Raw genomic sequence first — 13236 nt, 5'->3', positions numbered from 1 at the left:
GTTTTTCCAGTGGTCATATATGGATGTGAGAGCTGGACTATAAAGAAAGCTGAGCGCCAAAGAATTGATGGTTTTGAACTGTGGTGTTGGAGAAGACTCTTGAGAGTCCCTTGAACTGCAAGGAGATCAAACCAGTCAATCCTAAAGGAAATCAATCCCGAATATTCATTGGAAGGACTGATGCTGAAGCTGAAGCTCCAATACTTTGACCACCTGATGCAAAGAACTGACTCATCGGGAAAGACCCTGATGCTGGGAAAGATTGAAGGCAGGAGGAGAAGGGGACAACAGAGGAGGAGATGGCTGGATGGCATTACTGACTCGATGGACACGAGTTTGAGCAAGCTCTGGGAGTTGGTGACGGACAGGGAAGCCTGGTGTACTGCAATCCATGTAGTCACAAAGAGTTGGACATGACTGAGCAACTGAACTGAACTGAACAAAGATGTGGAGAAACTGGAGCCCTCATAATGGCTGGTAAAATGGTGCAGCCACTTTGGAAAACAGTCTGGCAGTTCCTCAAGAATCTAAACTTCGCATTACCATATGATCCAGCAAAGGTACTCCTCGGTATAAACCCAAAAGAATTGAAAACATATATCTATGTAACTTGTACACTGACATTCATAGCAGTATTACTTGTAAATGCAAGAATGTGGAAACAACACAAATGGCCATCAGTGGTGGATGGATAAATAAAATGTTACATATGCATATAATGGAATACTATTCAGCAATAAACAGGAGTTCAGTACTGGCACTTCCTATTAATATAGCTTGGATGCGACTTGAAAATGTTATGCTGTGTGAAATAAGCCAGTTTCAGAAGGCCACAGCTTCCGTGATTTCATTCCTGTGAAATGTTCAGAGCAGACAGATCCATAGAGAGGAAGTAGATCAGTGTGTTTGGGGGAGGGGAGAGCAGGGAGGCCCTGTGACAGCTTGGGGCTTTTGGACTAATGTTCAGGGACTAGACAGTGCTGGTGGTTGGAGAACACGTGTATGTACGTAATGCCACTGAATTGTACACTTTAGAATGGTGGAATTGTATGTTTTATGTGTGTTTTGCCACAATATTTTTATTTGGGTGAATTTTATGGCATGTAAATTAGGTCTCAGTAAAGCTGTTATAAAAATACAAAGCATATCAGCCTGATTGTTTTCAGGGCATTGTGCTGAGGCGAAAGGTTCAATCCAAAGATCCTATAGTAGATGACTCCATTTTTATAACATTTCAAAGTGGCCAAATCTTAGAAACGGAGGACAGATCAGCAGTTTGTAAATGTTAGGGATGGAGGGGAGGGAAGGGAGGTGGGTGATAAAAGACAGCCAAGGCGTCCCTGTGGAGGACCCTGGGAGGTCCTTGTGGAGGTGGGTGCAGGACGTCCACAGTGGTGAACTTCACAGCACCAGGCACACGGCACACAGATACCATCGGGATGGGTGAGACGTGAGCCCAGGTGCGTGGCAGCCACGAGTGTCTGGGGTGATGTCTGACTGTCGTCGGCCTGGGACAGTGTGCCACTGGGGGAAGGGGCAGAATTGACACCTCTGTCCATGGGAATTTCACTTCAAAATGTGTAAGAGGAGCTGTGTCTCTTTGAAAACTTGTTCTGGAGGCGGACTTCTGTGGCTGTGAGATGTCCTCTTCTGACATGCCTCGGCCCAGTCTAGTCTCATCTCCAGGGGCGGTGACTGCGGTCCAAGTCCAGGACTCCAGTTATGTCCTGGTTACTTGTGTCCTCCTTCAGACCAAGCTTGCAGCAGGATTTATTGTTTGGTTAATTTCACCAATGCAGTATTTTCCGAAAATAAAGAGGAAGTGAAAGTGTGGAAAAGGCCTTTCTCGGGACTTTTGCCATGCTTTAGTTACGTTTAGCAGGGGAGAAAAAAAGGTTGTTATTCTTTCCTATTCACTGATATTAGAAAGTTTCCATGTCACACTTTTATTTTAGCAAAGAGAAAATATGATTTTTCTGATGAATAAAACCACATTTCCGTGCAGTAGAGATCATCCTGCTAACATCTCATGTTGAAAAGATAAACAGCAGGATTAACTGTTTACTTTAGGAGCGCGGTCTGCTTGTTTTTCAGGAGGACACAGTGTCCTGCTGTATCTGGTTTCCCGTCTGCTTGCGGCTTGGAGCTGGGAAAGGCCCTGCCCCTCGTGCTACGCACCCCCTCCAACCCTGCCCCCCCACCTCACACCGCACCCCCACCCGCCCCCGCCCCGGGCTGGGTCCAAATTCCCCTCCCAACCTCTCCTCCCCTTTCTGTCTTTCCTGCTTTTTTTCTCACTTTATCCTGGAATTTCTTCTGTTTATTTCTTAGATTGGGTTTAGTAAGGGATCATAACGTGGCGAGAAGGACCGTTGTTGATCAGAGACTGCTTCGGTTGACTCTGACCTAGAATAGAGCAGCCGGACCTGACTCTGATTCCGGGAATTCTTAGTGAAGTGCTCAGAACTGCTTCCACGACTCATGTAAACATCCACATGTCACTTCATCTGCTTCTCCCTTGGAACACAAGCATCCGCAGACACACGTGTGCACACACGCTCACTGGTTCTCTCCCACTCTGCTTCTGTGTCTGTGATGCAGAGCCAGTGAACGAAAGGAGGGAAAAATAAATATTTTTGAAAAGTTGGGAAGGGGCATTTGAAGCTTCAGAAATTAAATTATAGGCTCTCTGAAACCCCCTCTGTGAATCAACAGTTTTGTTTTTCTTCTTATGCTTGTTTTGTTGCTTTCACAGATTAACAGTACATGCACATTCAGAATTTTTTAAATGTTCTTTAGTTAGCATGATGAGATGATGAGACATTCAGCCCATAAGAGAAGGAAAGAAAGAAGCATTCTTAAAGACAAACATTAACTCCATGGTGGACTTTATACTTCCATGGTGATAGGGCTGAGGTTGAACCCTGCACCTCTTATCTGTTATTTTGTTGCTGGGCAGGTGCTGTGCAGCGCAGCAGTTTTACTCCCTTCCTCCAGCCTCACCCTCCTGGCTCATGAATGCAAGAAAGTCAAGGCACTGCAGCCAAGGGCTCTGGGACCAGGCGAGCGGCGGCCGAGGGTTTGTCATTGATTTCGACTGCTCAAGCAGAGAGGCGCTTTCCTTACAACAGACCCGGGTGGTGTGGTCGGCACCCGAGGCACCTCCTGAGCTGGCTTCAGGGAGGACGGCGTTGTTTCTGAGCCCTTTCCACTGCCTCAGTCGCTGTCCTATGGGCCCTTCACGCAGGAGATCGTCCTTTTACAAAGGGGCTCACACCTCTTACCACTCAGGAGAGCTGATACCTGACCAGAGAATGCCACCTTCCTGTCAATCAGCTTTGTCTGGTAGCAAATTGGATTTGCCTGGTGGGTGAAGGAAACTGAGATGCTTAGGTGCAGAGTAGGGGCAGGCTCTTCACCAGGGGCTAAACAGATTGGAGTTACCTGGATTGTGAGGGTCAGAGCGGAGCTCCGAGCAGCCGGGCAGGTCTCCAGCGGTAGAGGAGCCCCTCCCCCACAGCCAGGCACCACATGCTGACAGCCATGAGAGGGGGGGAGGGGTTTACTTGGTGAAGGTCAGTCTTTTAGGCTTGGGTGGAACCTTGAGCTGAGATAAGTGGCATTCTCTTGCCAGACTCTTGGAGAGTTTTGAATGGCAGACTGACAGGCTCTTTAACCCTTCCTCCCTGGAGACATCTTCTCTGTGCTGTTTCAGCGTTTATCAACGTTTATCCAAGTGGACCACATCTGAAAGCAGCAGTTTACCTCCCATGCAAGGCTTGGGATCCCAGCATCAGTGCTCAGCATGCATGAAAGTCACCTGCAGCCTGGGGCATGGTGTCACTGGGTGTCCTGGGCGTCCTGGCTGGGGCTCCGAACATTCTCTGTTAAAACAACCACCTCCCGTGCCAGCGGCCGTGTTTCTACAACAGCATCCCCCTTACTCCCCAGTGGCAGGAGGTGGGCATGCTGGCTGTCCTGGGCCAGTGACTGACCCACCTGGCCCTGGACCCAAACCCTCCACCCCACACAGGCTGCTCGCTGCGGCTCCACACCGCCCCCAGAGCTGCCAACCAGGGTGACATCTCTACCTCCATCCCTGTTTCCATAAACATAACTGATTTTAAATTAAGAATAATGCATGGGAATACCCAAATAGTAAGTAGTCTTTCCCCTTATGACCACTTTCCCTCTATCTTTGTTCTTGCATAGTATTTTCCGGCCTTCTCTCAACTTCTCAAACATGGGAAAACTCCCATGTTGCTGTCCCAGTTTTTGAGTGTGCCTTGCGCCCTGCTCTTAAGTGTGTTCCTGTCAACCCTGTGCAGGACAGGCTTCAAGACCAGCCCTGGAAGAAGCCTTCCCCGACCACCTGGCCATGCCCTTCCACCCCAGCACTTTGCCGCAGGCTCCAGCAGTCCCGCGCCTGTGCTCGTGTGTGTGCTTGGGCCAGGCCTTGCCCTGGGGAGGAGCTGAGGGCCCTGCCCAGGCCTGGGACCGCCGCAGTCCCGCTGTTCTTAGCACACAAGAAACCTCTCGAGGCTGGGGCACTGTTCGGGGCACGGGGATGAGCATGTTCGTGCCACTGTTACTGACTCTTCACCCCTCAAGGCCTCTCTACGTCAAGCACTCCTGCGTCTGACCCAGTAATTTTGCATTTGGCTCATTTCTTGTGTTCACACAAGTCAAGGTGTCTTTTAAGGAAAAAAGAACAAGTCACACTTAAGTCTGTGAACTCAGAGAGTTTCCAAATACTCTTATAACTCACAAATAATGGCTGAAGAGCCTGGCACATGCTGGCTGTCCAGAGGGTCTTTGTTTGGCGAGGATGTGAGTTGCAGAGTCAGATAAGAACCAGCTTCTGGAGTAGCAGTGAGTGCACGGTGGACTCTCCCCTCACAAACTAGCATTGTAGCTGCAGAAACTGAACAACAATCATTTGAGCTTTTGGAAATTGTCCTAAGGGCACACAGCAGATGGAGGACATTCCATCTGTGGAATCATGGAAACCTACTATGTCTCAGTAAGAACAGTGAGTCTGTGGCTCTTGAGCCTTGACCCACTTCCTGCCAGCTGCTCCTGCTCTAGGCTCTGCTCCAGGGCCACAGACAGTGCCCAGTCCAGCACTCGGTCTCCTTCTAGGAGGGCTGTCCACCACATCCCTCATCCCCAGGCCTCTGTTGAGAGGCTCCACCCCAAGTGTGGGGGGCCAAGAGTACCTCCCCTAGCTCACCCTCAGGGTGAGAGGCTCGCCCAGAAGACCCACGCCCACCAGCACCCATGCTGGGGCAGAGGCATCCGTGCAGGCAGAGGGGCACTGCCCAGAGGGAGGTGGTGCCCGAGAGTGAAGGGAACGGGATCTGGGAGAGCAGTTCACAGAGTGCTTCAGGCAGATGACAGAGCCATGAGCAGGTAACAGAGAGCATCAGGGAAAGAGCCAAGGGCTGCCCAGGAATCGCTGTCGGACTTGAGAGACAGGAGGGGTGCGCTCAGGAGCAGTCGGCACACCCACGGGGAGAGGTGGATACAAAGCTCACTGCCCTGCAGGCCTCCACACCGCCTCCGTCCCCACACTGGACAGTCAGCTGCTTGACCCATGGACAACTCTTAGAGCCAGTATCAATGTCTTATAGCCACAGCATATTAAAAAAATGTCACATGTGTGGAAATTTAACACTAGTATCTTTAAGATAGATAGGGCATTCTTCTGGTTTCCACCTGCCAAATAACCACTCCCGAACAGACTGAAACCGTAGTGCATCAGGTGAGCAGACAGGGGTTTCCTGGTGTTCTTGGGTATAAAATAACTATATTGCAAGGAAAATTGAACACAGTAATAATTATATATGATTTTGATGTATTTTTTCCTCTGTAGATCTGACAAAGTAAATTTTAGAAAAATTATCGCTAGCAACATTTTGGTGATGATTTTCAAGGAATACCTATTAATATATTTGAATATTAATGTTTGGTAAAACATAATTTGATTGCTAAGTAATGTCTGACTCTTTGCGACCCCATGAACTGCAGCATGCCAGACTCCCCTGTCCTTCAGTGTCTTCTGTAGTTTGCTCAAACTCATGTCCATTAAGTCAGTGTTGCCATCCAACGGTCTCATCCTCTGTTGCCTCTTCCTCCTCCTGCCCTCAATCTTTCCAAGCATCAGGGTCTTTTCCAATGAGTCAGCTCTTTGCATCAGGTACAGAAAGTATTGGAACTTCAGCATCAGTCCTTCCAGTGAATATTCAGTATTGATTTCCTTTAGGATTGACTGGTTTGATCTCCTGGCTCTCTAAGGGACTGTCAAGAGTCTTCTCCAGCACCACAGTTTGAAAGCATCAATTCTTCGATGCTCAGCTTTCTTTATGATCCAACTCTCACATCTGTATGTAAAGGTTGATTAGCTGATTATTAAGTATAATATTTATAGTTTTTCGGATACTCTAATTGTTATGCCTTTAGACTGTGCTGCCATATGTAGCTGTTTACATTTAAACTAATTACAGTTAGGTAAAACTTAAAATTCAGCTCCTCGCCCACGTTAGCCGCATTTGAAGTCTCAGCAGCCTGCGTGGCTGCCGCAGCGGGTGCAGAGCCACGCATCAGCACGGTTTTTGAGCCCACACGCTGCTGCGGGCTGCCGTTCTCTGCTTTGCTCCTCACTCCCACTGTGTGTTCATCGGGTTTACCTGTCTTGACATAAGGAGTTTAGCTTCATTTCTGGCTAATTTCTTAGCCTGGTAATTTCCCACTTTTGTACATTTAAAAAGAGATTTATGTTAAATATGTTTATATGTTCATTTTATCTTATTGTTAAGAGTTCTCTTATGTAACATTATGTGGTCTTGGGCAAGACCCGAAAACCTTCTGATCTTCAGTTCTCTGTATGCTGAGTGAGGGTGAGAATAATCACACCCTCAGAGGCCATCTAAGGATAAAATGGTGCCCATGGAACAGGGCCTGGCACCCACCACCCACTGTCAAGATGATGCATTTCTAACCCATGCCCACTCAAAAAAATTAATGTTTGTTATTTTAAGCTTCTAACTTTTAGAATGACTTGCTGTGTAGCAATAGATAGCTAATCGAATAACTAGTCAGTGAGGCAGACAAAAAAAGTTAGTGAAGGAACACAAGACTTGAAAAATACACTTAAGTAACTTGACTTACAAATCTCATACAAAACCATCTTTAACAACTAGAGCATGTCCATTCTTCTTGGTTGATATTGTCTTAAAAAGTGATTGTGTGCTAGGCCATACAGCAGATCTCTACAAATGTAAGAGAACCATTATCAGAGAGCATATTCTTTCACTGTAGTACAATTAAATTAGAGTTAATGACAAAAATATGTGCATTTTCAATCCTTACAGAAAAAAATTTTAAATACTTCCAAATAATTCCTGGATCAAAGAAGAAATAATAATGGAAATTTAAAAATACCTAGAACTGATGAATAATTGTAAAAATACTAAATATCAAATTTTATGTGATATCATTAGTTTGATACTTAGAAGAAATGTTATAGTCTAAGCTCACTTTAGAAAGAAGGGAGGTTCAAAATTAAATAAGCCAAGGCTCTAACATAAAAAGCAATTTAAAAATAATAGGATAAATACCAAGAAAATAGAAGGAAGGAGATTATAAGCATAAGGGTAGAAATTAATGACATGAACTGAGTAAACAAAGCCAAGAGTTGGTTCTTTGAAATGATTAATAATAATTCAATGAAAAACTCATAAAGAGAGGAGAGAAGATGTAAATAAGCACAACTGAAAAGGGAAGATATGAGGATCAGCCCCATCAGTTAGAGATGCAGTGAGAGGGTATTATTCTATCTTTATGCTAATAAACTTGCAAATGTAAACAAAATGGATAAACCCCTAGAAAAATATAACTTACCAGAAAATCCCCCAAAGTTCAACTGTTATTCAAGAAATTGAGAGTTAAAAGTCTTCCCAGGTAAAGAAAGCATGGTAGCGAAGTCATTTTATTACTAAATCCTTTCAAAGTCATGTGTCGAAAAACATATGACTCAAGTCTTATACGAAGTCTTCACATGAAAAAGGAATTCCTGTCAGCTCATTATATGAAGCTGATATAAAGAATCCTGATACCAAATCTAAGAGAGAAAATTAAAGGTCCATAGCATTCATGGGTATAGATAACAAGTCTAAATACACAGCAGAATCCTTGCTCTTTCTTGGGAGTAAAAAATTGGTTTCATACTTGGTAAACTGTCATTGTCATTTACCACATTAGTAAAGGAGATGAAAACATACAGTCTTTTCATTGACTACAAAAAATGCATTTTATAAGCTCTAATACCCATTCATGATTTTTAAACTTTCTCAGTAAACTAGGAATCTTTAACCTGATGAAGAATATCTACAACCAAAAAAAAAAAATTGAGGATACAAACTTTCTTTAAAATCAAGAACACAATGAGGATGCCATGTCACTGCCTCTGTTCACTGTGGCACTGAAGACATTCAAGGGCAGTCAGAGAAGATGATGCAAAAAGAGCATCGGGGCTGGGAGGTGGACGCTTTCCTTATGCACAGACCAGATGGTAACTTGTACCTCCTTAGAAGTGTTGTGAATAGTAAACTCCATTAGGATTGATGAATTACAGGAGCTGATTGTACTTTCCATCCTTTGGCCACAAAGAAAAACACCATCTAAAACAGCAAGCACAGCCATGCGCAGTCTAGTCACAGACCGACAGAGGTGGAGCATGGGCTGTACAGAGAACCTTGTTCTAAAAACTGCCCTGAGCGCCCCTCCCTCCCCCCAAGGCAGGACGGACTCCTGGTGCCGTCCCTGTGCCAGCCCGAGCGCCCTTCCTGCTCACAGCCCCAGAGCTCACTCCCCGCCATCTCCTTACAGTGAGAACATTCCAGCTACTGCAGTCATCCCCAGGGTACTACCTCCCTGCGAAGGCATTCGTGTTCCCTGAATGTGATGTAATTTATGGGAAACACCTCTTGATTCAGGAAAAACAAGTTGATCGAGGGCCTTTTCTGTGCAGACCTGCAGTGGTTTTTGAAGATTGCTGGTCAGGAGCAGGAAACAAGTGTAGTGCTTGGGGCTCCTGTGTGCTCCTCAGCCCGCTCCCACTGGGAGTGTGCTGACCGCCCGGCTCCCGTCCCGTGGGCCAGGGGGACAAAGCTGCCTGTGAGAGCAGAGCAAGGCGGGAGGGTGTGTGTGTGCTGGGTGTGAACACGGTGAGGAGAGTAGTAGGGGGGCCTGAGTGCCTCCCTCCCCACCAAGTCAGGATGGACTCCAGGCAGAAGAATAAACAGGAGCACCCTTCCTGGGTCATCTGCGACATTGGCAAACGTCAGAGCAGGTTTAAGGCAAGGGTAGGATCCAGTTCCCCACCTCCCCCTTCTCAACACAAGCAGTCAGAAATTCTCTCTAGTTTCAGGTAGGATTGAAATATATACATTACCATATGCAGAGTAGATAGCTAGTTGCTGTGAGCCTTGAGGAGATCAACCCAGTGCTCTGTGGTGACCTAGTGGGGTGGGGTAGGGTGGGGTGGGGAGGGAGGTTCCAGAGGGAAGGGATATATAAACACTTATGGCTGATTCCCGTTGTTGCATGGCAGAAACAAATACAACATTGTGAAGCAAGTATCCTCCAATTAAGAAAAAAATTCTAGTCTTAAAAAGCAGATCCTTTTGGACTCTGTGGGAGAAGACGAGGGTGGGATGATTTGAGAGAAGCATTGGAACATGTATATCATCATAAATGTGAAACAGATCGCCAGTCCAGGTTCGATGCATGAGACAGGCACTCAGGGCCGGTGCACTGGGATGACCCTGAGGGGTGGGATGGGGAGGGAGTTGGGAGGGGAGTTCAGGATGGGGAACACATGTACACCCATGGCTGATTCATGTCAATGTATGGCAAAAACCACTACAATAATTGTAAAGTAATTAGCCTCCAATTAAATAAATTTAAAAACAGATCCATGGAGGTTTTTGTATACATCTTGACTTCATATATGTTAACAGTAATACAGAGCAGTGTGAAATGCTCCAGGGGTCGGTCAGGCGACCGAGGGCATGAGAGTGGGTGTAGCACCCCCTGCCCTGCCCTCTCACAGCTGGCAGATGGAGCCTGGTCACCTGCCCCTGCCTCAGCCTGAGTTAGACTAGGAGCAGAGGAGCAAGTCAGGGCAAACCGAAGGGCTTCCCTCCTAGAGGCTCTGCATTGCGGAATGGTCAGGGGACAAAACCACAGGATAGGTGTAACATGGAAGTGCGTGCTGTCTTCATCCCTGCCTTCACTCGGCAGGCTGCTCCAAACAGGACAGGATCATGAGAGACCGTGGCTCAGTGTTGAGCATCCATACGAAACATAAATGTTTCTGTTACGGCAGACAGGGTAAACAAGGGAAAGGGGCTACTCTGTGTCTGGCAGTGGTAAAATACTTGATTTGAAAGGTGGTCTCAGTGTGCTCTTGTAAAGCACATTGGGGTTAGGGCGTAGTTATCTTCCTGAAGAGAATTCTGTCTCCTACTGTTTTCTGTGGGTGGTGGTCCACGCACCTGCTTGTACAAATCTAAGAAGTGCATGTTTTAGTTCAATATTGTTCATTTATCCTGGTTCACCTATTTGGGAAGATGCCTACAGTGGATTTCTGTTGAAGGAGAAGGAAATTCTGGTCTCTGTACCGAATCAAAACCTGTTTCCTAAAGAGCACATGTGAATGCTTTTTTGTAGAGTCTGCCTTCTTGTGCAAGACGCCCTTGGACTCTTCAGTGAGGTGCACTTGGAGGGCGGCATCCTGAAAGACAGGCGGCTGGAGGGGAAGTGCTGCAGGCTGTCAGGCATGAAGGTTCTGCAGAAGGTCACCAGAGCAAGGTGAGACATCTGTACTTTTATTTTTAGGCCTGAAAGTTTGCCTCTAAAACAAGGCTGGGAGTTGGGTTAAGCTCATAAAGTATTTCTGAGAGAAACAGTATAAGTGACAACAGAAATAATGTTGCAAGTTTAGTGATTCACAGTTTTATTAAGATTAGGATTAAAAATGCTATACATGTGTCTTTTCATTCTAAAGTTTTTTCTATATACTATCTATACTAATAAGGTAGCTTCGCATGAGTCAGTTTATATAAATGAAAATACAACTTTGTGAAAAGGCATTTCAGAACTCTTTATTTTGCCGTGTTTTTTGCTTTCCATGGCAAGAAAGCATATTTTCTGTCGAGCTGCATGGCACCTCACCCTCGATGTTGTTTTGGGTAGAAATAGTACATGGATCTGGCCCAGCGGTTCATTGTTCCATTCAAGTAATCATCTTAGTCTTGAATTAGGGGAAAGAAGAACATTTTTAATGGAACTATCCAGTCATGTAGAGAATTGTAAACAGTGAATTTGGGGATTTCTCATTGGAGCCTCTTTCCTCAAACAGCATGTCATTGTAGGTCTTGATGTCCGTGTTTTGCTGGAGTAACGTCTCAGCTTGTCACACTGTCTGCGGGAGGGCAAGCCCATCATGTGCACATGCGGTCCGACTTGGAGCAGGTTGGAAGCCGGTGGTTTGCACCGCAGCCGTCTGCTGTGGTCTTCCTAAACTTGGAGCATTGCCGAGCATTCCTCCACCTGACCTCCATCCACAGTCCGCTCTCCCCATCCCGGCTCTGTGCCTAATCTGTCTTTCACGTGGCACCGGGCAGGTGAGCAGTGGCTCCACCCAGGACCCTGCTTTCCTGAAGGACAGATCCCTTGTGAGCCCTGCGTTGATCCATGCATGTTTGTCTTGTAACAGATTCTTCCTCCTGTTTGTGGAAAGGTGGCTGTATTATAATGTAATTGCCTTATACGTTAGGCACAGCACTGCCCAGATATTTGGAAAGCCCAACTGGGCCGCATGAACCTTGTCCTTATGAAGTTGAACCCCATTTAGCCCTTGGTTTCAGAATCACAAGCATCTGGAAAGACCGTGTGTAGTTGTGGTAAGCGAGGTGTTGCCCTGACATTAGCCTGGCGGCAGTAACTCCACTGGCCCTGTGTAGACCTCCCAGAGGTGCACTCAGCACGGTCCCCCCCGTTGCCACCACACACCAGGTACGTGGGGCTCTGCGTCACGTGCATCTCAATGGAGCCCCTCCAGCTGGCAGATCTCCTGGAGTGCTGCAGGCCAAGGGGCTGCTCCTGGGGACGCACTTCCTGCTGGTGAAGGCGGGACTCACCTCCAGGGCCGTGCTCCTGGGGACTGACAGAGCCTGGGGCCCAGGGGCTCTGGCTCCATAAAGCACCTGCTCTTTACCGTGAGGCCACAGAACCGTCTGTGTACCTGACATTTAACCGGGTTCTTGTGAGTTGTACTGGAGGTATACTGTTGTCTACAACATTGCCATAGGACATATTTTTTCTGTAGGAAATGCACTGAGTAATCTAAATAATTTGTTTACAGACAAACTTTTGGAACCCACTCCATTTTTAAGTTGAACTAAAATTTGACTAAATGTCATTTAGTTGCTAAGTCACGTCCTACTCTTTGCCACCACATGGACTATAGCCCCCCAGGCTCCTTTGTCCGTGGGATTTTCCAGGCAAGAATAATGGGGTGGGTTGCTATTGAAATAGTTGATACTTCTTTTTAGGTTGGAATTAATTTCTTTATCTTATGTATTTAACTTTACTTTGACATGTAACCATCCAAATAGATTGTCTTTTTGTTCTTTTGGAAGCTATATTTCTTCAAAACAAATTATTTAATAGTTTTGGAATGCTGAATGTTATAATTGCCTATTAGTGACATCACCCACTGCCAGTCATCCATCCATGGCCCAGTAAACAAAAATTGTCTCTTTTTTCCCCTAAATTATTGTGTTTCGTAGCAACTCATAAACCTTAACAAAATATATTTCTCATAAATCTTAACAAAATAGACTTACTTCCCAGAACTCAAGCTAAAATGATTAATTGTAATTATATAACTCCAATGTCTAATATAGAAAGCTGCTTCTTTGTCAGTTTGAAGGTAGTTTTTGTTTGGGCTAAGTCATGGAGTCGTTTAAATTTTAGCTCCTGATGGTCCACTGTCCTAGTGGCAGCTCTGGGTGGACTGATGGCCTCGGGGCTGGGTCCCTGTGCAGGGCACCCCACCCTGTTCACCTTCCCCCCTTGGAATGGTTGAACAAAAACAGCCGTCTTTTGTGTTTCTCTGACATATTTTTGGTGTTTTGTGTCCCTACTGACCAGTTAAAGTGAGAAGAG

The 13236-nt window shown here is 46.1% G+C and overlaps 1 protein-coding gene across 4 annotated transcripts in view; it reads left to right on the top strand.

The window, feature by feature from the left end:
- The window catches only part of SPIDR (scaffolding protein involved in DNA repair), a 281100-nt gene that overhangs the window by 227209 nt on the left and 40655 nt on the right, over positions 1-13236 (top strand). For all 4 annotated transcript variants that reach the window (XM_010838934.1, XM_010838936.1, XM_010838935.1 and 1 more), the window contains one exon: positions 10735-10875. In XM_010838934.1, coding sequence (XP_010837236.1) covers positions 10735-10875 — 141 coding nt within the window. The remainder of the gene's footprint in view (positions 1-10734; positions 10876-13236) is intronic.

This window comes from Bison bison, unplaced genomic scaffold, assembly GCF_000754665.1.
Source record: "Bison bison bison isolate TAMUID 2011002044 unplaced genomic scaffold, Bison_UMD1.0 scf7180017864108, whole genome shotgun sequence".
NCBI classification, from domain to species: Eukaryota; Metazoa; Chordata; class Mammalia; order Artiodactyla; family Bovidae; genus Bison; species Bison bison.
This window is presented reverse-complemented; position numbering and strand designations above follow the sequence as displayed.